The sequence below is a fragment of the Pisolithus orientalis genome (genome assembly GCF_024613125.1).
Source record: "Pisolithus orientalis strain OTSU chromosome Unknown F5J12scaffold_10, whole genome shotgun sequence".
Taxonomy (NCBI): domain Eukaryota; kingdom Fungi; phylum Basidiomycota; class Agaricomycetes; order Boletales; family Pisolithaceae; genus Pisolithus; species Pisolithus orientalis.
The window spans coordinates 175,827-203,528 of NW_026260791.1; the positions used below are offsets into that span (position 1 = coordinate 175,827).

The following is a 27,702-nucleotide window of genomic DNA, read 5'->3' on the forward strand; positions in this document are numbered from 1 at the left end:
AGTGGCAGGGTGAAAACGTGAATGTTGGTGTCGGCGGGATCAAGCTTTCCACGGTGCTCTGTGAACCACAAAGGTAGATGGCAGGAGCTTTGACTGCAGTTGTTAATCTCTATTATGGTGCCTTGTCTATTTTACATCAGGATATATTGCTACGTCACAGGGACAAATACCTTTAAACCGCAAAAGAGAATCTCCTGTAGATCCAGGCTGTCAATTCTTCTGCGTCGTGCCGCTCAGCGTCTGCACGATTGACAACAGTGCATCACTTCTAGTAAAGGCGAAATGGAACCCGTGTGTAGTTTCTGTGCCAATGCTCGAAGTATAGCGTTCAAAGCTTCCTCCGCGTGCGGCAACTCCCCTCGTACGACTTTCTCAATCCACACAGACATGGCAGTTGTTACGTTGGGATGATCGCAGTGTGCAACGTAAATTTCGGTCAGGAGATTTCGTACGTCTGGATACCTGGAAGGGGAAATTGAATTTATGGATAAACTTACAATCACTGATACCATCCTGATTACCTGGAAGCAAAGGTAGAGAATAGCTCTGGGACGACGTTTTGCGCAGTTATCTTGGACTGTATGTCCGTTCGGGCCTGTTCCTTAAGCACTTTCAAATCATACTGAAGACCGCATCATAAACAAGAATAACCTGTCAGCAGATCAGTACCCACCTTATCAGCAAGTCGGTACATGGATTTCGGAGAGCACATTGGTGCGTAGTCGGGAGACCCATGGTGGAAATGTGTGCTCGTCGGGGGTTGTGATCGAAGAGGGGCGAATGATATACGCCCAGTGTAAGTGTAGAAAACAAGCGCTTTCCACCTGATTCTTCTCAGTTGTGAGTATCACTCTCCGCGAGATCGGGCTCGCGTCTTGAATGCAACATCTTTGACGCAAATTTTCCGTAGAAAATCAGGAAGTTTACCAGGGGTTGCTGACGCAGGATCGTCAGAATCATTCACCTATATGTCTTGCATTAGCATGGATGTAGCGAGCTAGCTGTGACCTACTGAGGCTTCGGAGCTTGATCTGATGCTTTCCAATCCGACTTCGCCATTTTGGATACCTTCAGAATCATGGGCCTCTTGGTTGTGCTGGTCATCATCACCGTTCCATTCCTCTTCAGTGACATCTAGGTCACTATCGCATTCATACCCATACTCCTCAACGGACAACCTTTCGTCTAACAAATGAGCAGAGCCTGAAGTGTCATGGAGACGTGTGGTGTTTGCCTCAACAGAATCTCCGCCTAACACTGCGAATCTTCCAGCGTCACGTCAATTTATGGGGGGAAAGAACTCACACATCTTAAAGTAGGGAACTATGGTCGCCAACATCCCGCTGTTTGCGAAGACAGGGCGGGGAAACTCAACGAATCCAGACGACGTGCGCAAGTACAGGTAAAAAACTGTGTCTCTAAAGTCAGAAGAGGTGAGAGAGGCTTCTGGGGTTTTGAACAAGAGTTGCTCCCTCAAAACTGGACCCTGCAGTGTAGAGATACCAAATGTAGGCTGCCCTGGGGCGAGACGCATCCCAAAGAAGGTGACATCAGCCTTCTTTGGTGGACGAACACCCTACTGATAGTCAGCGACACGCAATTCCTATGTATGTTGGTTGTTGATGAGAAGCCTCAGATCATAAAGCTGGAGGGAGGATAAGCATACCTCGAACGATGAAAAGCAATACGACTGCATGGCAGTGATGCTACAGAGCATAACTTCAACCTCGCCGCCAGACTCAAGCAACCCGGTTAACTCGTAGGCATATGTAAGGGACGAAATTGCACTGGGGGATAGTCCAAACCCAACCGTCGCAGCCATGACTAGTACAACCACCTATCACCTCGTGATGTGTGACCAACCCCTGATTCGTTGTCTATATGATGTGAGTCGTGTGGCTGTGTCCTGTCAAAATAGAGGCAAACAGATCGATGGCGACGTTTTCGAAACGGTTTTGGGGCCACTGACCACGACGATGGCTACAGCGGCAACATTGATTCCTATGGATTCTAGCAGAGCCATAGGAAAGAAACGGTGCCTTTGACATGTTGTTAACGTGTAGTATTCACAACTAACGACTGCCCAGGTCACGTTCACCATCTTCCGATGGCTCTCGCGGCCCTCCTCCGACCCGAAGGAGGTCACGTTCGCCGCCGCCGCCGCGAATGAAACTTGACTTACCCAAGGTTCAAGATGTAGATCCCGTGCGACGTGCGCAGAGAGAGCGGGAATTGGCTGCTCGAATGGCAGCAGTTGAGCTCGACAAGACTACTAAACAGGATTCTGCACAGGAGCAAGCAGACAAGCAGGCCGAGTTCCAAAAATTGATCAGTAACTCTCGTTCTGGTGGCGTTTATGTCCCTCCCGCTCGACTCCGTGCCATGCAGGCCGCCGCTGCAACGGACAAATCAAGTCAAGAGTACCAGCGGTTGTCCTGGGACGCGCTGCGCAAATCAATCACCGGTATCGTTAACCGAGTCAATATTGCCAACATTAAGCAGGTTGTTCCAGAACTATTCTCAGAAAACCTCATACGAGGACGGGGGCTGTTCGCGCGCAGCGTCATGAAAGCACAGGCATCCAGTTTACCCTTTACACCAGTTTTTGCCGCTCTGGTGGCCATTATCAACACAAAACTTCCTCAAGTGGGAGAGCTCGTCTTAACCCGGCTCATAAGCCAGTTTCGACGTGCGTTCAAGCGTAACGACAAAGTGAGTCGCAATTCTCTTCGCCTGTTTCGAATCGTTGATGTCATGCCGGACAGACCGTTTGTCATTCTTCGACAACCTTCATTGCTCACCTCGTCAATCAAGCTGTCGCACATGAGATTATTGCGCTTGAAACCCTCATCTTCCTCCTTGAGCGCCCAACGGATGACTCGATTGAGATTGCGGTTGGATTCATGCGTGAGGTCGGTGCGTTTCTGGCGGAAAACTCTCCGAAAGCAAACGCGCTCGTTTTCGACCGTTTCCGTGATGTTCTCAACGAGGGGACTATCAGTCATCGCGTACAATATATGATAGAGGTGCTTATGCAGGTCCGGAAAGACAAGTACAAGGACAACCCAGTCATACCAGACGGGTTGGACCTCGTAGAGGAAGAGGAGCAGATTACCCACCACATACGCCTTGAAGAGGAGCTGCAAGTGCAAGAAGGGCTCAGTGAGTTTCCGTCGTCTGTTACCAGTTTTAGTATTTGAAGCGTTCGGGCAGATATTTTTAAGTTCGACCCCAATTACGCGGAGAACGAGGAAAAGTACAAAGCAATAAAAGCTGAAATTCTGGGAGAGGGCTCTGACGATGAATCTGGTTCAGAGGAGTCCAGCGAGGAAGAAGAAGAGGAAGGTATGCGACTCTTTCACTCCCTATGTCGTAATTTTGACCCTTCAGCAGTCGAAGAACAAGAAGGTATATTGGATCAGACGGGGACGAACTTGGTCAATCTACGACGAATGATATACCTCACTATCATGAACGCTCTCAACTACGAGGAAGCGGTCCACAAGCTCTTAAAGATCCAGCTGAAGGAAGGAGAAGAGGTGAGTATCGTTGTCTTAATCACTTCAAACTCATCCTCATGACCGCTGGTTAGATCGAGCTCATCAACATGATTATCGAGTGTTGTTCGCAAGAGCGCTCTTACTCTACCTTCTACGGCCTTGTTGGGGAACGATTTAGTCGGCTTAATCGTGTCTGGATGGAATGTATCGAACAAGCATTCGACAACTACTACCATACCGTTCACCGATACGAGACCAACCGACTCCGCAACATTGCGCGGTTCTTTGGACATATGTTCGCCAATGATGCGATCTCCTGGGTCAACCTTGGTTGCATTAAAATGAACGAGGACGATACGACGTCGAGTTCCCGTATTTTTGTCAAAATCATGATGCAGGAGGTGATGGAGAGCATGGGTTTGAAAGCTCTTGCGGAGCGATTCAAGGACGAAGAAATAAAGGTCGCATGCAAAGACATGTTCCCTATGGACAATCCGAAGAACACTCGCTTCTCGATCAACTACTTCACGAGTATCGGACTCGGTATACTGACGGAGGACATGAGAGAGTACTTAAAGGTAGGTTTCACTGCCGTGTCCAGAGTTTCGGGATCGCTGAGACGTTGCAGAATGCCCCGCGTCTAATCATGGAACAACGCCGCGCACTGCTCGAGCAAGAATCCTCCTCTTCAGATTCAGATTCATCGGATGACTCAGACTCAGACTCAGATGATTCAAGCTCGGATTCGGGCACGACGTCCGATGCTTCTGACTCATCTATCGATTCCCGACGACGTTCCCGACGCTCACCTACCCCACGAAGAGACTACAGCAAAGGTCGCAGTCGGGGCCCGGCTCGGAGCCCAGACGACTCGCGCGACTACAGGCCACATAGACGCGACGGGGAATACACTCGGGAACGTGATCGCAACTACGCGCGAGACAAGTACCGCGAAGACTCGCGCTCCCCGCCTTCTTCCCCTCGTCGGTCTCCCTCACTTCGTCGGTCTCCCTCTCCACCTCGTCGATCTCCCTCCCCACCTCGTCGGTACCGCGATGATCGCATGACAGGAAGACAAAACCTTCCTCTCCACTGCCACCATGATTCACCCCCGCGTCGACCCCGGGAAGACGACCGTGAACGAGACAGAGAAAGGGAACGAGAAAGGTCACGCGTCGATGGGTATGGTCGGCGGGGAAGGGATGATTCGCGGGATCACCGCTCTGAAAAGGAACGGGATAGGGGCTACTATTCAAAAGACGGCAGTAGGTATCGCGGCAACTATAGGCATCGCTCTCCAAGCGTAAAGCGAGACTCTCCGAGCCCGAGGCGCCGAAGGCTGAATGAGAGGGACTACGATGACCGGAGCAGATAGGCATGCTCGATTTTGAATGACTAGTGTGAGGTGTTATAATCCCTTGTGTACCATTGTGGCGACTCGAAAAAGTTACGAGTCTATGCACTATTATCTTGTTCATAATTCAGTGGACACTGTCCCATCGTTAATACGTGGCTATAAGTCAGTCCAACAGCATGAAGTGGGTCCCAGCAGTTCGGAAAATGACGTGGGGAACCAAGTAGTTAGGGGCAATATATACGGTTTGATAAACGGTTTTTATTGCGGAGTTCTTGCTAGTGAGGTGCCTCCGCAAGCGCCTGAGTCGCCTTAATAACCAGACTGAGGTGGTTATCTGAAGATCCCCAGCCAAAAACGAGTAAAAGACAACAACTCGTTGCTGAACATTTCGAAACAAAAGGGGCAGTGTTACATACATACGACATAGGGATATATTTCATCTAGCTGCTCTGGCAGGATATCATCGCATCATCAAAAATCATGATCATCGACAACAGTCCAACCCTTCTCAGAAAAAGACGATATTCGTTCCTGGTATACAAACATTGATGGGTAGCGTCACGCAAGAATGTTCCAAACAAATGTTGTTACGCTTATAAGAAGGAACGTCGGAATGGGTGCACCGAGAACGGCGCCGCTGGAGCCCGGGACGGGAAGGAAATGGGATGCGTCTGATTGTTGCTGAGCTTCTGACTGCTGTGAAACAGTGAGCAGCCATGTTAACCCACGAAAGCAGTTTACCAACCTTGAATGCGACGATGCCGACTAGTACGCCAGCAGCGAAAAAGATGATCGCTATGATCAACCAAATAACACCCCAAACTGTGGCATAGCAGTCGGTCAAGATGAGCAGTGGGCCCGCAGACATATGGAAGCACGTACCTTGAGACGGGAAGCATCCACAAATCCGTGCAAACGCGGATGCATCAGAGTTGTTTACCTTGCGTTCGATGGTATCGTCTGCAACGTACCGATTTAGTGCTTCATATCGACAGCAACATAGAAGCCGACATACCAATTACATCCCAAATCACATACAGATCTGACATCACGCCTATAAACAAGACCTGAGAAACAGGTTATGAGTGTTGCTCGGAGCCGAAAAGAGGTAAAACCCCACAAAATACCGCAGGGCTACACCGCCCTCAATAAACCAAAACATGACGATCAAGCCCGACATGCCAAGAATCAAGACCCATGATCTATGGACGGAATATCAAAACACGGGACGCCACTTCACGGTGAGGTGGCCACTCACAGCCAATTTTTCCTCGCCCACCAAAGCGTGAACAAGAAAAAGACAGCAAGTGCGAGACAGGCGACTTTACTAGCGTTGGTATCGAATCCGCAGGCGATGAGACACGCCCCAATGAACGAGGAGCCGAGGTATCCTGCCGGAAGACTGATCCACGGTATACCGCCAGACATTCGAGTCTCGCCTCCTTCATCAGCTACAAACGCTGTATTAGCAATATTGAAATGAGGTTGCTAACAAGGCCACTAACGGTCTAATTCTATCGAGTGGATAGTGGCACAAGTTAACATTCCTGCGATCGCGTGACTCATCTAACGGGTATCCATCCGTTAACCCAGCCACATTCGAGATGCAATGCAGGGAGTTGCTTACTTCGTGGAAACCGACAGTGAGCAGTCTAGAAAATTCGTCATTTCGCTAGGACCAGGAATGTGAATCTCGGGGCAACGTACTTGAAAGGATAAACTGTGAGGTGTGGCGAACATATCAGTTACTGCGTCTTCCCCACCGCAAACCTCATACGTACTTATCCAACTAAGATACGGTACATGCCTAACAACCAGGACCAATCAAACTCGGGGAAATGAGGAATAGGAAGATACATACCAAAGAATGGCAATTGCAACAACATAACATCCTGCTACGATCAACGTCACCTTTTGGGTTGCGTTTGGGGTGAGGTCTGAGGCAGCATCTCTGGAATACAGATAGTGCTCGTCATCAAGGAAGGGCATTTCGTATATGGTCGTAAAGAAAGAGGTGTTCATGGAAGCGCAGTATTTGCGTCGACGTGCAAATTCACCGCACTGCCAACAAACCAACGCCAAGCTGACCCAGGAATCCCACTATATAAGCCCAATTTGGCAGCAGGTTGCAATTTGTTCGCCTTACGCCGAAATGAAACGGCAAATTTCATTTCCCGTGTGCCGCGCAACCGGACATTACTGTAATATTGGTTCACCAGCTGTGATGCTGTTGTCATGAGAAATCGTGAATTCAAGTTCCAATTAGATAGAAATATTAGACAACAACAAGGTATGTGTGAAAACAAGTCGACCAATTACACTGCACGCCGGTAGGAAAACATGAAAAAATACAACAGGGAAGTGTGGGGGGTAGAAGCGAGGCTCAAGAGCTCATTCATCCTCGTCGCTGAACACTTCCTCACCCCGTTTCCTGCGAGCCATGCGATCCTTCTTCTTCTTGCGCAATTCCGAAGACGTCAGCTTCTTGGTCTTCTTGACATCGATCTTGTTACCCATTGCGTCGTACTGCACATCCTCTTCTCCGTCTTTCTTGTCAATACGAGGACCTGAGCCCTGTCCCTCAACCCAGTTGTGGCCGGACGCCTCGAGGTGGCCATCACGCATAGCCCACACCCTAACAAAGCCACATGAGAAGGATGCTTCCTTTCCATAAGGGGAACACGTACTCGGTACAGAGGGATTCGGAGAAGTCCCTGTTGTGCGTGATAATAAGCACACCTCCCTCAAAGACCTTCAATGCCGCAATAAGGGCGGCAAGTGATTCACGGTCGAGATAGTCTAAAAAAGTAGAGGTTACTTCATACCATGGCAAACAACCGAATGTCAGACTTACTAGTAGGCTCGTCCAAGCAAATGATGTGAGGACGACGCCATGTAGCAGCGCCAAGGACGATTTTAACCTTCTGACCACCCGACAGACCTCGCATGGAATTGTGGGAAACGAACTCGGGCTCGAGACCGAAGTCAGCAAAGTGCTTCTCGATCTCGCGACGGACGAGGGGTCGCAACAGACCAAGGCGCTGAGCCTCACGAGTATCAACCTCGAGAACTTTCTGGATAGCGGCAAATCTTGGTCAGCCTTCGCTGTAACTGAGAGAACTAAGCTAGATTACCTTCTCGAAACCACGCTTAACGAGTTCGTCACGAGGAATCCAAAGGTTCTCGGTCGACGAAAGACCCTTGAAAGATACCTCGTATTCATATGATTGCTTCAGCTTTTTGCGAGAAGTGATCTCGTCGATGATCCTCTTTTGGCCCTCGTGAATGTAGAGCGAACCATCCTTCATCTTCTGCACCTCGGCTTCGGTAATCTGACGGCTAGCCTTGGTCATTTCCTCCAAATCTTCACCCGTCTGGTAACGCCAGAGCATGTACTCTAGGGCAGTCTTATCGAGATGGTTATCAATGTGGTGGAATGCATGCTGCGCAACGTAACCGATGACCAAGTTTGGATGCTTCCAAATCTCACCGCCCTTGTTCGGCTCAGTGTCACCAATGAGCAATTTGACGAGTGTCGATTTTCCGGAACCGTTGGGTCCCAAGACGGCGACGCGAGAAGAAAGGGAAACTTGCAGAGTGATATCGTACAGCTGTTGGACAGTCGATGTAGGGTATTGGAATCCAACTTTGCGCATCTTCAACAGAGACTTTTCCTTGGTCTTGACACCATCAAGAAGAGGTGGGTCGGGGAGCTTGAACTTGTAATCCTCAGCAGCCTCAAGAGTGTAGTAAGACTTGGCCTCTGGCACTTGCTTAACGAAGTTCTCCAAAGTACCACGGTACCTCTTGATCTTGAATCGGTTGAGGTGGAGGACATCGGTGATTGTGTTGTTGAGGAAGCCAGAATCGTGAGACACGATAACTAACAGGAATAAGAAAAAAGAATCGGTAAGCAGAGCAGACACATACTGGATGTACAGGTCTTGAGCGAGACGAGATAGTTCTCCAGCCAGGCAACGTTGATAACATCCAAGTGGTTAGTAGGCTCATCGAGGAGGAGGATGTCAGCCTTGAAGAGCATGGCGCGGGCAAGCGCGAGTTTCATCTTCCAACCACCAGACAAGCTTCCAATGGATTGTTTCTGGCGCTCGTCACTGAAACCGACGGAAGCGAGAGTCTCAACAACCTCGGTCTCGGTAGCTTGGATGCGCTTGTCGGAGACGATAAATTGGAGAACAGAAGTATCCGCATCGCTGCCATCGATATCGTGCTCAACGTAGAAGGTGCGAACCTCATCTGGGGACGGGAAGCCCTCGACCTGGCCATTGTGGATGGCACGCATGAGGGTGGACTTGCCGGTACCGTTCTTACCGCAAAGACCATAACGGTGACCGCGTTTAAGACGAAGGGTGGCCGTGTTCAAAAGGATCTTAGCGCCGTAAGCAAGGGAGAACTGGCAATTGCACAGGTCTTCACCCTCTTCCTCATCTTCCGGTACGTCGTCGTCATCGTCACCTTCAGTGGCCGAGCGAACAACCCAATCGCGCGTAATAGCCGCAGGATCAGGAGTGGAGGCAGCAAAACCAAGGAAAGGTGCAAGGCTCTCCCACTCAGCGACGTCAAAGTTCTTCGCATTGACAAGGTTGGCCGCCAGACGCGAGACGTACACGACGTTGACATCAGCGGACGAAGGGGGAGCAGCGCCTGCCTTCTTATAGACGGAGGTAAGGCCCGAAGTCATCTGAGATGCTTCGGCAAACTTCAGAGGTGGCAGATCAGTGCCGTCGCTGCCTTCAGGGACCTGCCCAATTTGACGGAGGGTCGCGATGGCTTTGCCAACGACTCCACGAGCCTCAGGATCACCAATGGATGACTCGATCTTGATGAGACCGGGTAGCAGCTTGGGCAAGAAAGGTCGGACCGTGATATGGGAGTCGACCAACTTAGACATGTTGTCAACAATACTAAAAATATATCCATCAGTGACGCAATTGACGGATGACGACAAATGCACTTACACAGCAACCTTGCGTTTCGTAGCAGTGAGCTTTTCGTTGATACCACGTGATAAAAGCGGAACCATCAAGGAAAGCGTAGCAGAGTCTACTTCAGAAACGAACGTAGTAGCCGAAAGAAGCTGAATGGTATTAGGGACCTCCTCGACTGGGTTGATTAGGGAGTTGATAAGTGCCGGAATAAACCGTTCGATATCCTTGTTGGAAATTAATACACAGGCCTTGGTAAGCGAATCGCGGGCAGCCTTCTTCACGTCAGCCTTGGTGTCCCAAATAGCCTCCGAGAGGACGGGAATAATGTCAGGCATGAGCCGAGCAGTCTGCAAAGGGGCACTGGCAACGAGCTGGTTGAGTACGACGAGCGCACCAGTTTTGATTTGCCACTTTCCAGCCGTCTTAATCTGGTGGAGGAGGGCGGGGAGAAGAAGAGCAGTCGCCCATGGGTTCATAGTGGCGGCAAACTGACGAACAGCCTCAACAGCTGCATTACGAGCGGCAGGGATTTTGTCGGCGAATGCCTCAATAAGAGCATCGTAAAGACCAGAATCTATGAAAATCGGCTCGAGAGCCTTAGTCGCACCGGCTTCTGCGAGAGCAGTTACGGCCTGGGCAGCGCCCTCGCGCGCAGCGGGAGATTTTTTGTCAGCAAGCGCCTTAACGGCAGCTTCAGTGAATCCGACCGCAGTAAGGCCAGCCGGGCCATAATTTTGGACCGCAGAAGCCAAAGTCTTGGAGGCTGCGAGGCGACTAGCCTTGTCAGCGGCAAAGAGAGATGCGACGTCGACACCCTCAACGGAGCCCTTGAGAGCAGCAGGGGTTGCAGGGACAGCAGAACTAGCAGTGACAGCTGGCATTTTTATCTGAAAGAAGATGAGGGAGAAGACTACAAAAAGAGGAGAAACGAACTAACAGTAGACAGTATAGAACTCGAGTTTGGATTTTCTTCTAAGAGCGACTAAGCAAACGAAGACCTGGCGAAAAGGTTCAAAGAACACTAAGTCTATGGAATGGCCGAAATGCCTACGCAAAGAGAGCTCAGTACGGGGACAACAAAGAGAAGAAAGGACTGACCTCTATGAAGAACAAAGGGGAAAAAAAAGGAACTGAGAGGGGGTCTGAGGGAAAAAAAAAAGGAGGATACGAGATTTGTATCTATAAGGAGTGGTATGGGCGGAGCTTTAAATATAACCCAGATATGGCGATCAGATCCGGTGCCATCCTGTGTCACAAAAAAAAACAAAAGCGCAGACCCCCAAATGCAGCACAGGCCCCTTGCTGTGTAGTACGAAGAATGGTGACTCTTTGTCGTTACCCCCCGCAGTTGTATTCACAGCGATAAAAATGATATTGTTTGGTATCACCTCTACAACAAAGGACACACTGCTAGGAGGATAAGTCGAAATTTCAATCCTTCTCATCCAGCTTTGCAAAACTCAACGGCATGAAAGGCTGTGAAAGTAGTGAACCCCGGATCAGCATGCGCTGCACACGTTCAGATCATCATTGTTGGGATACGTACATAACCCTCCCCTTGGTAATGCTTGCTGTTCGCTTCGACCCAGTGTAATCGGAGAGCATGCAAAAATGCCGAGAGCCCCTGATTTGGACAGAACAATATGACAGTCAGCTCCACATCGCACGCACGTTCCCACCAAACACGTACCTCCATTATACACAATATAAACACCGTGGCCCCAAACCACAGCGAGCCTATCAGCGCAAGTGCGATGATTCCCATGATGCCAGGCATGCCCAGGAAACCCTCTAATGTCATCGACCACAGTACCTCAGATAGTTGAGCATGAGCCAATGACAGGGCCCACAACCGAAGGTACGAGGCCGTGTGAGATATGCACCCCAGACAGAACTCGATAGTGTGAATAACCTGGTGGACAACGATGTCGCCAAAATCGTGCTGTTCCTGTCAAACAATATCGACGATCGACTTCACTGTCACTATCAAAAATAATATCACTCACGTGTTCCTCTTCCATTTGCTCGATTGCGGCCCGTCCGTTGCCTTCTTCCTCGGTTTCCAAAGCCTCATCGGTGCTATGGCGAAGCCCATCATGATGATCCAGCCCTACATACCCTTGGCCCTGGATCTTTTTCATTTCCTTCCACTCGAAATACGGCTTTGCACACAGCATCCATGGGACGCAGACAACGGCGAGTAGAACCAAAACCACCTGAACGAAACCCTGCCCAGCGTATAGCTGCGTAGTGGGATCAATCCTCCCAGGCGACAAAAGCATGGCGATTAACATGTTGAGCAATGAAGGGGGTTCCGTCGATCGCGTTGTCCAGTCAATCGACCACTTGTAAAGAATACACACGACAAGATAGCCAAAGATCGACTGAAGGAATACCATCTGCGGGATGAAGTTAGTGTAAATATCCAACGGCCGTTTGAATCTGATATGATTAGGGAGCTGCAAGCACAAGGCAAATGTCATCTGGATGATATGATTAGCTTACTGATGTGAAGAAGGCAAAGGATAGACGCACGTGTATGACCCCTAAGACAACAGACATTTTCATTTTGTAGGAGTTCGCAAATACCAAGCCGTTGTCAGCCGAACGCCAGGCAGGATCTAGGCCAAACGGGTAGATACGGCCAGTGGGGACTCCAACCTCGATCCCATTCACATTCACGAAGTCCCACCCAGAACGCCAGATGTGAAGGGTCCGGGAGAACAGGTCATTATAAATGAGGCCGGTATACAGGGAAAATAGGCCCATGAGGAGGATGATGTATCGCCCGCTGCAAAAGCGTAAGCGAAGACTTCTAACGAATACACTACGGCTTACGAGAAAAACATCGCGGTGATCTAGCCATGCATTAGCCTTGAGTGAACCCCAAAATGCGAAAATAGTGTACTTACCTCTCCAAGGTTGGCTCTCGCCCATTTCCTTTCATTTGCGATCATGTACAGGGAGGCAAACAAGATAATGAGACCGTGACCAATGTCGCCGAACATGACAGCGAAGAGGAAGGGGAACGTAATGATAGCGAATAAACCAGGGTTGACCTCTTGATAGGTCGCAATACCATAACTATCCATGATCGCCTGGAAGCCTTCCGTGAACTTGTTCGTCCTTACGAAGGTCGGCGGAGTCTTGTGGGTAGGAAGCTCATGCAGTATGGGCACAACATTCGTCCCTGACTCTTCCTATCTGGAGATTAAGTTCGCCGCAAAAGCAGGTGTGAATAATATATTACCGTCGCGCGCCTGAGGGCTGTTTGTATGACTATAAGATCCCGAGTGGGGCACCACCCTTCAGCAACGAGCGTCTTCCTTCTGACGTCGTAGTTGAAGAGGTTCATCGTTTCATAGATGGCCTTTTCCTTGCGAACGACATCCTGCCATCGAGAAAGATTCTCGCCGATTGTAACCAATTCATTTCGTCTAGTAAGACCAGTGTGGTACAGGACAGTCTGGAGATCCTCCAAACGAGCTGTAACTTCGCGAAGCGAATCGGCACGCTTGTCAGCGTTCGCGTCTATGGGATACAAAGTTGCGCCCATGGATTCTGCCACTTTGCGAATTTTTGCAAGAATAGCTTCACCGTGAGCGAAAATGATGAACACGTTCTTACGCGTCTCCACATTAGTGACGGGGTCGACAAAAGGCTCCGCAATGTCGGTATGGTTCATGTAGAGATTGCCTCTCAGAAGACGCCAAAGAACACGTTCCAAAGTCGGGATGTGCGATCTTTCTATGGTTCCTGCAACGAACCTACAACCAGTTGGCAAAGACGTGGACGAGTTTCTTCGAGGATACAACTCACTCCAACTCGAATTGTGACGCAGATGAATGTTGCGTTTCACGGTCATCATATTGAAGCAAGGGAGCAGAACTGTCGTCGAAGGATGATCGGACTTCGGTTTGCTGAGTTTCTGCCTGTTGAGCGTATGAGTACAGCCTCTATGTCTACTGCTAGTATTACCTACCTTGTCAAAGAAAACCGCGGTCTCCCGTAGAACGTACCGTGCCTCAGTAAGTTCCTTTGTGCGCTCACTCAGTGTCTTGTAACTCTCGTTCATTTGTACCAGTCGAGCTTCATGCTCTCCCAGCACGTCATCGAGTTCGTCAATGGTACGGGCAGCACGAGGTCCAACAGTGATGAGAGGTGCCGAATCAGACAAGGGACGAATCGGAATTGGATCCTTTTCTTTCTCAATTTGGCTGGTAAAGAAACGGGTCTTCCGCGCCATGTCTTCGAACCTCCGGATTTCACCAACAAACGAACGTTGGAAAGGATTGACGTTGGGGTTCAGCTGCAACGCAATGTAAGGAAAATTACCCAGACAATAACAGCTACACGAACATCCTTAAATTGAACGTTACCGAGTTCTCCCAATTCGGTGACCGTGTCATGCGCTACTTCCGTTGGAATATAGAGCTGCACCAAGCTCATGGGTTCCGAACCTACCGTAACTGGTTAGAAATGAGTAACCTAACTATAGTCTGGATACGCACGGAACATGGAAGGATAATCATCCCCCATTTCGTGAGTTAGAATAGTAGAGTAGGGCGTCAAAGGTTATGAAGGACGGTCTGAGTCCACAACAGTGCTGCGCTTGGCGTCTTAGAGACGCGACGGCGACCCGAGCAGAGCACAGCAGTATTTGGCTTTGTTTGTGTTGTTTATGTAGGACAAAGTGCTTATGCTAGCCGAGAAACCCCATGCCGCAACGGACCATCCCCTGAGGGCACCAAGTACTAAAACACCATGCTTAAAATCGCCTACCCTTTACTTCAGAAGAAGATGTGCGGGACGTACGAGATCCTTGGTATGGAAGTCACCGAAGACATCGCAGCACAAGCCAAGCTTGGACGTCCTGGACGCTGCTTGATCGCGCATCTGCGGCGTGCATTTACCTCTAGTCGGGGTTAACGCCTACAGGGCGCGTAAATACGCATTCCCAATGCTTTCCACTGCTAACCTTTATTCACTTTGTGTATCCTGTCTGCGATTGGCCTCATAAGTCGCTTGGCAGTGTGGGGAATGAGCTCGGGACGATCAACGCGCAGTTTTTCACCATCAAGGTTTCTCCCTTACGCAGCGACACCCAATTATCGGTGTTAGAGTCATGGTTGACAGCGCCTGCAAGGCCAGGCGATCTAGAACGGATGTTCCTCTGGCGAAGAGCCCTGTAAGCCGGTCCGGAGGCCGCTAAATACCTCGCAGAAAACCCCGATTACACAGCGCATGTCTCTAGCCCCCATCTGTCAGGACTCGCACAGCAGAGATGATGTCAGCACATTATTCACAATTGGGGAACCCCTTTCTCACAAGCCGTTTATGATATGGTTGGGACACGTGTGCCCGAAAAGAGGTACAACGTACGGTTTCGTTCCCCACTTGGACAGGAATATTCGCCACGTCCTTGAGCTCATGCAACCGAGCGGCCTAACGATCCGTAACAACCGTGGAATGGCGAAGCAAAAGACGATCCCCAAGTTTGCCTTTATCATCAACCATGTATGCCCTTTTCGGGGCAAGGAAACGGGAACATACAAGAGAGAAGGCCTTCAGAGGAAACCGACTGAAAGGATTGAATGGAAATATCAACCCGTTCCTTATGTGCTTGGTGGGCGGTCTGCACATTCAGTTATGTATTTATCTGACCACGTCTGTGTAGCCTCTATTGTTTTGGTTCGATCATGACCCTCGCGGTGATCATTACACCTCCACGCGACGGAGAGAAGCTGGAACTCCGAGACATTGTCACTGTGGATCTTCAGTTCACGCAGAATTGCGTTGCAAATATGATTCATCTGATTAACCTGGCTCCTCTTCTCTCCCAGCTGGCCAGCCTTGTATCATCTCCAGGAGATGATGAAAAGTTGTTCATGGGCCCTGTTGATGATGGGGATGCGAGGTTGTTGATGTAACTGATTGGGGTGATCCTGCCACAACCCCGACAAAGGCCCAGCATGCAGAAGAGGGCGGTATTTGGGGGGGAACTTAGCCTCCCATCCTCTTCCGTTGGCGTAAGAAGCATCCCCGTCGCCTGAGGTGGGCTTGTTTCGTCCCCCGCGTTGTCCCTCTCCGAGAACTTTCAGCAAGCTATACACCAGTGGCTATGCCACTTAGCCTGCCGCTCTGTAATACCGCAGCACTCTCAATCTCTTCTTGTTCCTCACAACGAAGATACCTAGGTTTGAACTCAAAAGTCTCTTTCATGTGCGCATTGTTATCATTCATAGGTGTGCAGTATAATACAGACAACCGCCACCTTTGCTGTTTGATATGTTAGGTCACTAGGAATCCGAGTACGAGCCGATCTGTGCCTCTGCACGTCCGCCGGAACTCACACCGTACCTGCAGCCCAGCTCATACAGCGTCTACATATTGGGATTGGTCCGTCCCCAGTTTTCGACCGACTTGGCACATGGTGACATGATTCAACTGGCGGATGGGGACTGCAATCCATGGAGGGCACTACCAACTTGAAGTTGTCGTTCATTTCATTTGACGTTTGGCAAGAAACACTCCCCCAATTGTCGATAAACGAATGGGAAGGTAGATGGTACGTGCCCGGTTTCAGAGTGGAGTATACATGCGTGCCATACTGCAGAAATGCCGCTGTAGAGATGCCATGGTGACATGGACCCTCCTTATGCAGACCTCTTGGTACAGCGGCGACCCAAGGCTCAAACAGCGTACAACAGCAATACTTGCAGTAGGAGACGGTACCGTCGTGCAGAACCAGCATTGGAAACAGCCTTCGACAATCATTCATGACGATTACCAGTATTTATGTACGGTAAACACATATAACCAGACAAAAAGCAAAATGGAAAACGAGCAGCATAGATTCCGAGCCAGAGAACCATTTAAAAGAGATGTCAAACATTACCGATGCATTTTGGCATGGACATGGAAATCCAGTTCACTCGTCTGGATTGATGTCACATGTTTTACACTGTCTAGAAAGCCTACATCTGCAAGACGGTCGAATTACAGCATGCGCTTCAGACAGTTTTTGAATTGTTTGAGAGCTCGGCACGCACTGTTACCAATGCTAAGTGCTCTAACGTTGCTCTTAGAGCACTAAGAGCCAGTTCGGAAACCGGTGTACAACCCATTGCCGACACATGTGTCGGTTAACATGCCTGGGATGCTCCATGAACTACAAGGCGGAGTTTCAACCTTCCTTCCAACTATACAAGGATGATCACTCATCAATATGATGACCTCAAACCCATTATCACTTGTATCACTTCTGCTATGCTTTGCATTGTACATGTTGCTGGACTCCTTGTTCTTTTAGAATCAGATCAGGAGCCAGAAATGATGAGTAGTCACAAGTGGACTGATTCAGAGACTCATGCTCTCCTCAACTACCTCATTGAACACCAGTTGGAACAAGGTGATACAGGCAACTTCAAATCCAGTGTATTTTCTAGTGCTGTTGCTGTGATTGCTCCACCTAACTTGCCCCCCACAAGAACTGCTCAGCAGATTCAAAATAAATGGCAATGAGTAAGTGCATCCTCCTCACACTGATAGCCTTGACTGATATTGTTATTAGTTGAAAGGGATCTATAATTCCATTGAAGGCTTCATTCAACACTCTGGGTCTGGCTCATGGGATGAACATTTTGGTGCCAATATTGTCACACCAGCTGAAGAGAATGTATGGAATAGCTACATTGCAACCAATGTATGTTGTCCCCTATCATCAAGCATATCAGTTCATCTAACATGAATACATCAGAATGGATGATGTATCCTGCCCTGTAAAAATGTGGGATGGCCATTTTATGTGAAGATGGCACAGATCACCCCATCAGGAGGGGCACAAGGTGCTAATGCATATGCACCATCAGAGGCCCCCTCATCCAACTGGCCCCCAAATTGGCTTGAGGATGAAGATCAAGAAACATGACCAGGTAACTTCAACAGGCCTTCCAACAGTAACATTGGTGGCATGAACCCAACTCCTGATCCCTCATATATTGACTTCATGGCTGAATTTCCCACATTTTTTCCCAACCCTTTGCACCCCAATCCACTGATTCCATCTGCATCACCCAGCATCTCAGAGCCCATTGTGGTCCTGACTCAGGGGGTGGGCACACCATCAGCCAGCATCCCAGCATACCCTCCCTTCCCAATGAAGGGGCTGGGCATGTCTTCAGGGAGCATCAGTAGGACTGGTAAGGAGAGATGCACATTTTCTTCTGGGCCCTATCCAACTTTGTACACTTCTACCCCACCCCCATCACATAAACCATCTCATGGGTCTGGTCAGTCATCTACCTGGTCCTTTGGTCCTCCTAGGAATCAACAGCCAATTCTGCCCAAACTCTCAGCTGGGACTGCAGTGTTTGGTCTGACTGGCACTGTCAACCACATGACCAATCTCCTTGGTTTGATATACCATGACAGTGCAAATGCAAGTGCTGCCTCACCTGCCCCTGCCCCTGCCACCACCATCCAGCATGGAGCCACCACCACCAGTTCTGTTGACCACCTTTCCAAGGCATTGACCCTTCTGTCCACTGAGGACTCCTCGCTACTGGTTGAGGTAGGTGCATTTATGGTGCACACTGTTACTGCAGATGAGAAGAAGGCAATGATGTACACATCCATCACAAATACCACTCTTTGTCAAGCCATTGCCAACCAAGAGTATCAACGATCAATTGCTGGTCATCTGCAGGAAGGTGGTGTTGATCAGGGGGGACCACTTTGAATTACAATGTAGCTGCATATACTTTCCATACTGACATGTACCTCTTTCATATGTTGTTGTAATTCATGCTGTTTCAGATGACTTATCAAGAGTAATTGCTGGAATTAAGTCTTCACATTAAAAAAATGTACATGGAAGGGCAGTAGTTCCTAGGTATATTCCCCACTACTTACTTGTCCTCAGCGCCATCCACATCCATGTCAGACTCATCTTCAAGGAGCTCCATGTGTCCCACTGCCTCTCTCTCCCTCAGGATGGCCTGGTAATTGATCCACATTGCCTTGGTGATTTGATTGTGCAATGCATGTGCCTCCAGATGTTCTCCATTGCCTTCCAGTACACTGGGCCCCTCCAACCCATCACCACCTTGCACACCTGTGTCAAATGGAGTACTGAAGTCTTCTAGAAGTTCACCTTCAAATGGATCATGGATGTGGATGAAATTATGAAGGGTGCAAAGCGCTGCTGGCAGCTGCACTTGCATCTGGAGATCAAATGGTGGAACTAGTGAAAGGATATGAAAATGACACTTTATGACACCAAAAATATGTTTGATAACATTGCAGGCTGATGCATGCCACAAGTTGAACAATTCTTGCTTGTTCACAGGCCTGCAGTTTTCATCAGTAGGATGGTCAGGGGATTGTAAGTGTGATTACTTACCTTACACTAGCACAGTGTGAGTCAAAGTGTGGTTCAGTGGTGAAAACCAACCAAAACCAACACAAAAGACAAAAAGAGTGAGTGGTGGTGTGCCTATGTGGTACCTAGATGGTAGAACCTGTTCTTTGGGAGGGTTTTTGCAAGCTACAACACTCAAAGATGAGTGCTGAGGGTTGGGGGTGATCCTGATGAAGAAGAAGCAGGAATGCGAGAGAATGCAATAGGGTAGACTGCTGTCAGCCTACAGAAGGATGGATGACAACTTAATTTGATGTCCTAAGCTGCACTGAGCTCAGGGAGGGCTTGGAGTGAAGTATATTGATGATAGACAAGGATAAGCGAAGTAGACGATAGTTAGACCCTTAATAAAGTCTCAACTATTGAAGCTGCTGAATGAATTACTGAGTGATGATAAAATGTGAGCAAGAGGGGCTCTCTGATGTCTTTTTTTTTTTTGCTATCTAAGTACAGTGATTTATATACAGTACAGGGGTGTTGCCCTTGGAAAACAAGGTGCAAACACTTGGTAAGTGATTGGTAACTGATGAGTAAGGAATGTAAGTGATGGGTAATTGTCTTGGAAAGCATTGGAAAGCATTGGTAAGGATTAGCAAGCCAAAAAGCAAAGAATCAGTAAGCAAAGTCAAAAGATTGGTAAGTATTGGCAATAGGTGAGTCAAAGACAGTCAGAATGTCAAAGTATGAGTCAAGTGATGTCAGGAACTGAGAAAGCACACTGGAATCACATTAGGGGGAGGCTGTGCATGTCACATCTCAAAGAGATTGCTTCTAGGCCAAGGTGGGATGACAGAGAGGCAGTGCTGATCTGATACTGATATAGTACATCCAAAAGTGGACAGGGTGAGTCAGATGTCAACAGGGGTCAAGCTTTGGGGGTCTGTGGGGTGACAGGAGCATAGGGGATCACAACTTTCCCCCCCAAACCATCCTCTCAGTGAAGCAAATACAAATGTCATGAATGAGGCTCTGTTGGAAGAGAGGATGAAGGGGGAGTGTCTTCTGCTGTATCTTGCAACAAGGAGGCAAGATGTGCATCATACTTGTCATGGATGCAATCAGGGAGAGTGGAGAACAGTAGATTATACTGTAGCTGTCACAATCTTGGAAGAATGATGGATGAGACTGGTATGAAGACATTGCAGGGAGCAGGGAGGAAGGATCCATATGCTTCTTGGACTGGAGAGACTGAAATGATCACATAAGACCTTTCTAAGTGAATGACAGACCTGAGGCAACCAAAGAATGTCCTCCTAGAGGTCATACTGACAAAAAGAACATGCTGTCCAAGCTGGATGGGCTGAGAGGGCACAGACAAGGGTGGGATGTACCAGGATGCTTCAGGATGGAAGCTGGTAGGAACTCCTGGTAGATATATGTAGCCATGGTCCCTAGCAAAGGGGACAAGTGAAATGATTGATGTAGAGGTGGCCATATCAGAAGAACTTAGTGAAATGAGTGTCTTTTGGAGGGAGTGCTGTAGAAATGTGTGGAGTGTGCAAATCCTTTCCAATTCTGGAAGGTAAGATCGTGTGGCTGAGCACTACAAGTGAGTGTGGAATGGTCTCTGTATCTGCAGAAATGGCAGAGATATGTTGAAAACCAGAATGCTGTACATGGGCACTTAAGAATTTTAGCCAGCACTTAAATTGCTCCCTTTCTTTTTCTCTGGCACTGATGACTTGTTCTTGTGTGAGGGATGACTGCTGACATTCCTGGCTGTCCTTCTTCACATGAGGGCTATGGTCTTCATCTCCATTCATCAGCTGTATCCATGTCCACCTCACCAAACACCTTTGGTGTGTGACAATGGCCCCATTCAGCTAAATGGTAGCATACACCATGGTATGGAACAAGCAATGTTCAGTCTGCAGGAAATCCAGCATCTGCAAGCAAAAACTTTCCTTTGGGAATCCTCAAGTCATGTGTGGTCACATATTCATAGACATGGGCATCTGCTGCACTGCCCTCCCAGCCCATAAGAGAGTATATAAACTGTAAGTTGAAATTGCATGTGAAGAGACAGTTTTGGGAAACATATCCCTTGTGGTTCTGGTAGTTTGAACATACATAGGTGAGGGGAGATGCATGGATATGGCTTCCATTGATGGCACCGATAGTGTTGCAGAAGTATGGCCAGAATTTTGGGTTGTTTTGAATCTTTGAAGGAACAGTATTGCCAGCTGGAAATCAAATGTAGTCCATATAAAAAGGTTGTGTTGCAAGCATGGTGAGTATCATATGGAAATAACTGGAAACTCCATGCAGTAGTTACATCAGAGGAGTGTTAAATACATACCATGAAATTGTATCATTTGATCATTGAAAGCACTCCCCTACATACCTGAATGGCAGGCCAGTGATGCATGTATACAGGAATATCACAAGTTGTTCCTTGAGAGAAACAAACCCTGAATTCTTGAGTCCAAGCTGCTGCAAAGCGATGATAAGCTGCTGGAAAACCTCCATGTGCATCCCAAGTTCGCAACAAATGCATTCTGGGTGACCCACAAGCAGTTCCAGTACCCAGTCTTCACCAGACAGGCAGGAGGTGTGGTATGGCTGAGGTTCTTGCCCAAGATCCAATTCAAGGAGATGTGTGACTGCACAGAGAACAATGCTGAGGACCAATGCAATATACTTTACCAGACGATGGCATTGTTCTAGGCTGAGAGGGCACATGTAGGGTTACATACTGTAGTACATGCTGATTGATTATCACTATTGGCAGCCTGGCACAGATTATGGCTCCAACTAAATTTTGGCATGCACTGTTAGACTCAAGCGAGCCAACATGAGTTGGTAATGCTTGGCAATGCTCTACACCAGTTTCCGAACTGGCTCTAAGCGATTTGCAGATGTATAAACAAGAAATGATGCTTTGTCAAAAACAAATAAACCCAGGAACTCTCACCTTCACTGCAGCCCTTGGCAGATCAGCATCCCACAGACCTCCTTGCCAAATGTGGTCTGCCATTCAGGGTCATTGGGATCAATGTCATTATCAAACACACCCATTTGCTTGCAAAAATTGTCCAGGTCATAATCCCAAAAGTTGCTATGAACATTGCCACCTGGAAAATGACAGAGCAAGCATCACTCAAAATGGGTACATAAGAACATGTTGCTAGGCCACAGTGGATCATTGGAGGAAATGTCAAGACAAGTATGGGGGTCAAATGGTGCATATTCATCATGTGGGATGAAAAAGATGATACAATAGTTATCCTTAATGGAGATATCTTCAGAATCAAATCAAGGAAGAGGAAAATGAAGGTAATCACATCAACATCAATGCCCAAGAAGTTCTGCCTGAACAACTCTGCAATGCCTTCCCATAAAGTAAGTGCATTTGATATGGTTAGATACTGCTCCAGGTCATCAGTAAACTGTTGGCCTATCTCAGGCTCATAACAATTGGGCTAAAGTTGGTGTCAATGCATGAAGCAAATTGTCAGGACCAGGATCCCCACCTCTGTCCAACTATAGGAGGGTAAATCCAAGTTACATTGAGTGGGCCATTATTGGCACCCACACCCATGACCACACAGTGACCATGATCTTGAGATATGACCTCTTCAACAGAGTTGGCAGACATGTCATTTTTCTATGTAGGCTGGTCAGGACAGCATGCCAATCCAACACATCATATGTACATACTGGATGCACCTCTGGATCATCCATATAGACTTGTTCTTCCTCAAAAAAGGTTAACTTTAAGTAATCAGATTGAAAAGCTTTTGGAGAGACTTCCCCTACAGTGTAGAAAATATCAGCCACAGTCATATAGCAAAGAATGATGACTGTCAGTTACACACCAGAGAACATGGCCAAGTCACCTGGGTGTAAGGGTGCATCCAAAGTGCAAGGAAGGTCATCTCCAATGGGGAAGACATCATACCCAAAAGGCTCATTCAATGATGAATGGGTGGCCTGTCAAGTCCAGGCCTACTCTGACCAACTCTGACACTAGATGAGGTCTGGGGAGAGGTTTGGAAGCAAGTCCAACACAGGAGAGCAGGACTCTGACTGGCAGAGTGTTGGCAGGAATGAGGTCCACCAAGATAAAGGCAGAGTGGAGTGAGGGTGTTGGGTTTAGCTCATGCACTACCCCATTGCACAATCTCAGCCCTTGTATTTCAGAGGGAGAGTACAGATGGAATGTCAGAGGTAACTCCAACAGGCAGAAGACAGAGACAGAGGGAGTAGGAACTAAGTTGATATTCATACTGAAGAACATCAGAGTACAATACATGCTTTTATACTACTATGGAGGTACAGTAACCAGAATTGGAACTGACATATGGAGACTCATAAATTTTCAAGTAAAACTTCCCAGATGATGAATGAAGGGTAGACAGAGGACATACAAATGGGTAACATAGGACATCCAAAAAAAGGAACAGTCCAGGTGCTGGACCATGCAGTGTGTGCACTGTGGAGTACCTGACTGCACACTGCCAGGGAGAAGTCTGAAGGGTAGTCACATGACTCCTCAGAGAATGGTCCATGCAGTCCAGTAGGAGAGCAGTACAAGTCTGACAACAGTTGGAGTGGAGATGACTTGTAAACGTCAGGGGGCAGGCAGAGTTGGTGCAGAGTGAGTGAATGACCAGTGGAAAGGGGTGTGGAGTGAGTGAGGACTTAGGATGAATGCACAGTCATGACAGTGCCCCCCCCTTAGGGCCTGAACCCCTGAAGGCCACATGTATGAGACAAGATCAACACAAGTTGATCATTTGAAATTATTTTGATGCCTTGAGGATAATGGCTTTAGCTGTGGCAGAGCTCCATTGGAGTCTGAAGAACTGCTTAAAAACATGTGTTAGGGTACTAAACCTTCATCCTTTCTCCCATCATCATGTCTTCCCAGCACCAGAGCAAAACCCCCCAGCCAACCCCTGGTCATGTCTGTGACTACTCCCAAGTTGTGGATGAAGAACTGGTCATCCTCACCAATGACTCCACCAACACTGAGCAGGAGAAGTCCATGGAGAAGGTGCACTGATGAGAGGAGACTGAGTGGAGAGAGAGAGAGCATGAGGCAGAGTGCAAGGCCAAGCATGAGGAGGCCAAGAGGTGGAAGGCAGAGGAGGAGTGGTTGGAGGTGGAGCAGAGGAAGAGAGCAGAAGAGGAGGCTCAGAGGAGGAGGGCAATGGAGGAAGAGAAGGCTCAAAAGAAGAAGGTGGCAGAGGAAGAGGCAGAGAGGCAGAGGCAGAGGGCCCAGGCCAGGTGGGACAAGGCTGTGCAGAGGTGAGTAGCAGAGTACTGTGAGTCAGGCAGAGCTGACCTATATTTTTTTTTGATTTTATTTTATTTCAGGTTAAGCAGTGTGGTGTACAATGTTAACACTGCCCAGAGGGTCCCTGAAGAGCCCCCTGCACTTGCTGTGTAGTGAGTCTGACAGTGGGGCAGTGCAAGCTGGGGCAAGGTAAGACCAGGGCCTGCATGCCCTGCCACAACAAGAAGAAGGTGTGTAGTTGGATGAAGGAGGATGCAGTGGCAGGGCCCTCATGGAAAAGAGTGGGGACAGGAAGTTCCCAAGGGGAGAAGAAGAAGAGGTCATGAGGGAAGGGTAAGGAGAAAGCAACAGAGATGGAGGAAGCAGATGACAAGCAGGAGGTAGGTGGAGAAGATGAGGAGGAGCCAGAGACACTGCATTAGTGACCCTTGGGAGCAGGGGTCTCCTGGTGGGTGGAGTGGCAGTGGCAGTGGCAGTGGCAGCTGCAGGCTGTGGAGGGGTATGCAGAGGCACATGAGAAGGCTGTGACAGCCTTTGAGAGGATGGCAAGGGCAGTGGAGTGGATGGTGGAGGCTGCAGAGAAGACAGCCAATGAATGGGGGCTGTACTGCAAGTGGGTGGAATGGGTGGAGATGAGGAGGAGGGAAGACATGTGTGAGGCCAAGATGGCTGAGTTTGAGCATGCAGGAGGAGGATGGAAGAGGCTGCAGTTGGAGGTGGCAGAGGACCAGAACAAGGAGGTGGATTAAGGTGCAGAGGGGGATAATGAGGAAGAGGATGAAGTTGGAGGAGAGCAGGAGGATGGAGAAGAACAGGAGGGTGGTGGAGAACAAGCAATGGAAGAGTAATGTAGATTTCTTTTTTTTTTTCTTTTGTTCCTAGTTTGTATATTTTTGTACTACTACAAAATAGACCTGTGACCTTGTTTGTGACTCTGAGAAGTGAAATGGGTAAGTGGAGAAAATTCTAAGGTACTTAAGGTAGTTTGGTAAGGGGTGGAGTTGGCCCATGGAGGAGGGTCATGTAGGCAGAGTATTATGGCAGAGGTTGGTACAGGCCAGGTTTGTGCAGATAACATTCATGGAAAGTGGAAACTATGTTGGAGGTGTGATCCAGCTCAGTTGCAAGCAACCAAGAGGTTTCTTTGTCAGTGTTCTTGTAACCAGCCCAGTGGACCAGGTATGAGAGTTGACAGTGGTGGCAGCAGCAGTCCACCTTAGAGTCAAGTATCTCCAACACTTCATACTCAAGGTCACCATTGACATCCACTGGTGGAGGCAGAGGTTGTTGTTGGTTTGGGAAAGGGTTAGCCACTGTGGCTTCCAGTTGTGAGACATGGAAGACCAGATGTACCAAGCACATAGAGTCAGGGAGCTTAAGGGTGACAGAGTGTGTACCTGGCCTGGCCAAGATGGTGAATGGACCTAAGTACTTTTCAGAGAGTTTTTCTGAAGGACAAGTGAAGCAGAAGTACTTGGCTTTGATTTAGGCCTGTTCTCCAGCCTTGAACGCAGGTGGAGGTATGCATTTGGCATCTGCTGGACCCTGGTAGTGCTGCTGAGTGGTGGACATTTCAGAGTGGAGGAAGTCATGAAGGGCAGAGAGCTTGGCAACATAGTTGTGAGCCCTCAGAGAGGTGAAGTCTTGGTCAGGGACCACAGACAGGTTTGGATGATATCCCTTGTTAGCAAAGAAGGGAGAAACTCCAGTTGTCACACTTGGTGTGTTGTTGAAAGTGAACTCTGCTAGGGGTAACAGCTCAGCCCAATTGTCTTGTTGGTAGTTACAGTAGACATGAAGGTACTGCTTGAGGGTCTGGTTCATTCACTTGGTCTGGCCATTGCCTTCTGGGTGGTAACCTGAAGTGAAGTGAAGACACATATCAGGGGCCTTTCCTAGAGAGTGGAAGAAGTGTGAGACAAACTCAGGACCTCTGTCAGAGGTGACATTAGCTAGTACTCCATGCTTGGAGAAGACATGGGTAAGGAAGAGCTTAGTGAGTTTGGCAGAGGTGATGGAGTTGTGGGTGGGGATGAACACTGCTTGCTTTGAGAGGCAGTCCACTACCATGAGGATGGTGGAGTGGCCATTGGAGTTGGGGAGGTGTTCGATGAAGTCCATGGAGATGGAGTTCCAAGGTCTCTCTGGGACAGGGAGTTGCTTCAGTAGACCATAGGGGTGGTGCCAAGGAGTTTTGCTCCATCCACAGGTGGTGCAGGACCTGACATATTCCTTCATTTCAGAGTGGAGGTTAGGCCACACATAGTCCCTGCAGATGAGTTCTAGGGTGTGGTTTTTCCCAAAATGGCCTGCTAGAGGATGGTCATGCTTGAACTGAAGCACTAAAAGGCAGAGGTCATCAATGTCCAGGACAAAGATGCAACCATCAAGGTGGAGTAGACTGTCAGAGTCCAGGGACCACTGAGGCTTAGTCAGAGTTGGGAGATGGCTGGTGGAGACAGGGTCAGATGGTAGGGTGGAGATGATGTTGGAGTGCAAGCACTCAACATTGAAGACCATGGTGGTGTGGAGCACAGGTGCCATGAGGGTAGTGGTACAGAGGGATGATGCAAGTTGCTCCTGTGTAAACATAGGGTGGAGATTGTGAGGATTTACCTGCACATAGCCCCTATCCCCCCCTTTTGGGTAGATGTCCCAATGTCACATAAGTATGTTGGGTTTGGCTCCCAGGTGGCCAGGTTGGAAGTGGATGGAAAGGTTAAACTGTGAAAGGTACTCTGACCAGTGGGCCTGCTGACAAGTGAGAACCTTAGAGGTGGGAAAATACTCAAGGTTTTTGTGGTCTGTCACCACATTGACAGGCAAGGTGGAACCTTCTAGGTAATGCTGCCAATGGCAGAAAGCCTTGAAGATAGCCAACAGCTCCTTGTCATGGGTATCATAGTTGAGTTCTGGTGTGGTCATAGTGTGGGAATAGAAAGCAACTGGGCAAAGTTCACCATCAGAGCAGGTGAGCAACAGAATACCAGCAATGGCATAGTCAGAGGCATTGGTTTCCACTGTAAGCAAAGCATTAGGGACCCAGTGAGTGAGAACAGGAGTGGAGCTGAAGGCATCCTTCAGTTGGAGGAAAGCAGAGCAGCACTCCTCAGAAAAGTTCTGAGGAGCACCCTTTTGTGTGAGGCAAGTGAGTGGAACAACAATGTTGGAGTAGTTATTAATGAATTGTCTGTAGAACTTTGTGAAGCCAAGGAAGGACTGGATGTCTTGCA

General features: G+C 48.6%; 6 protein-coding genes across 6 annotated transcripts; 2 read left to right on the forward strand and 4 right to left on the reverse strand.

Moving 5' to 3' along the window:
* Nucleotides 1–210: 210 nt before the first annotated feature.
* F5J12DRAFT_781971 (uncharacterized protein) lies at nucleotides 211–1,696 on the reverse strand (the record flags this gene model as incomplete). The annotated part of the gene is made up of 8 exons (XM_051742647.1): nucleotides 211–240; nucleotides 267–462; nucleotides 522–622; nucleotides 674–824; nucleotides 852–964; nucleotides 1,013–1,257; nucleotides 1,306–1,576; nucleotides 1,667–1,696. 8 exons carry the CDS (start codon nucleotides 1,694–1,696, stop codon nucleotides 211–213), a joined length of 1,137 nt encoding a protein of 378 aa, XP_051601023.1.
* A 225-nt stretch (nucleotides 1,697–1,921) lies between these two features.
* F5J12DRAFT_823556 (uncharacterized protein) lies at nucleotides 1,922–5,112 on the forward strand. The gene is made up of 7 exons (XM_051745399.1): nucleotides 1,922–2,035; nucleotides 2,088–2,712; nucleotides 2,766–3,162; nucleotides 3,214–3,345; nucleotides 3,394–3,539; nucleotides 3,593–4,078; nucleotides 4,129–5,112. The coding sequence occupies exons 1-7, from the start codon at nucleotides 1,977–1,979 to the stop codon at nucleotides 4,873–4,875; spliced, it is 2,592 nt and encodes an 863-aa protein (XP_051601024.1). The 5' UTR covers nucleotides 1,922–1,976; the 3' UTR covers nucleotides 4,876–5,112.
* Nucleotides 5,113–5,200: 88 nt separating this feature from the next.
* F5J12DRAFT_823559 (peptidase M50B-like-domain-containing protein) lies at nucleotides 5,201–6,941 on the reverse strand. The gene is made up of 11 exons (XM_051745400.1): nucleotides 6,719–6,941; nucleotides 6,639–6,664; nucleotides 6,565–6,577; nucleotides 6,485–6,509; nucleotides 6,363–6,423; nucleotides 6,116–6,308; nucleotides 5,978–6,059; nucleotides 5,873–5,924; nucleotides 5,740–5,817; nucleotides 5,603–5,679; nucleotides 5,201–5,553 (listed from the first exon to the last, which is right to left on the reverse strand). Exons 1-11 carry the CDS (start codon nucleotides 6,877–6,879, stop codon nucleotides 5,416–5,418), a joined length of 906 nt encoding a protein of 301 aa, XP_051601025.1. The 5' UTR covers nucleotides 6,880–6,941; the 3' UTR covers nucleotides 5,201–5,415.
* A 105-nt stretch (nucleotides 6,942–7,046) lies between these two features.
* On the reverse strand, nucleotides 7,047–11,061 carry F5J12DRAFT_767209 (polyketide synthetase). The gene is made up of 7 exons (XM_051742203.1): nucleotides 10,744–11,061; nucleotides 9,837–10,693; nucleotides 8,788–9,782; nucleotides 7,992–8,740; nucleotides 7,712–7,931; nucleotides 7,545–7,656; nucleotides 7,047–7,492 (listed from the first exon to the last, which is right to left on the reverse strand). The coding sequence occupies exons 2-7, from the start codon at nucleotides 10,685–10,687 to the stop codon at nucleotides 7,249–7,251; spliced, it is 3,171 nt and encodes a 1,056-aa protein (XP_051601026.1). The 5' UTR covers nucleotides 10,688–10,693; nucleotides 10,744–11,061; the 3' UTR covers nucleotides 7,047–7,248.
* A 100-nt stretch (nucleotides 11,062–11,161) lies between these two features.
* Nucleotides 11,162–14,529, reverse strand: F5J12DRAFT_38846 (V-type ATPase, V0 complex, 116kDa subunit family). Its single transcript, XM_051739170.1, has 12 exons — nucleotides 14,318–14,529; nucleotides 14,166–14,266; nucleotides 13,789–14,115; nucleotides 13,626–13,738; nucleotides 13,057–13,573; nucleotides 12,719–13,006; nucleotides 12,645–12,664; nucleotides 12,342–12,597; nucleotides 11,813–12,289; nucleotides 11,497–11,754; nucleotides 11,353–11,430; nucleotides 11,162–11,282 (listed from the first exon to the last, which is right to left on the reverse strand). The coding sequence occupies exons 1-12, from the start codon at nucleotides 14,343–14,345 to the stop codon at nucleotides 11,238–11,240; spliced, it is 2,508 nt and encodes an 835-aa protein (XP_051601027.1). The 5' UTR covers nucleotides 14,346–14,529; the 3' UTR covers nucleotides 11,162–11,237.
* Nucleotides 14,530–15,051: 522 nt separating this feature from the next.
* On the forward strand, nucleotides 15,052–15,562 carry F5J12DRAFT_38891 (uncharacterized protein). The gene is made up of 2 exons (XM_051739171.1): nucleotides 15,052–15,432; nucleotides 15,484–15,562. The coding sequence occupies exons 1-2, from the start codon at nucleotides 15,144–15,146 to the stop codon at nucleotides 15,507–15,509; spliced, it is 315 nt and encodes a 104-aa protein (XP_051601028.1). The 5' UTR covers nucleotides 15,052–15,143; the 3' UTR covers nucleotides 15,510–15,562.
* Nucleotides 15,563–27,702: the final 12,140 nt, after the last annotated feature.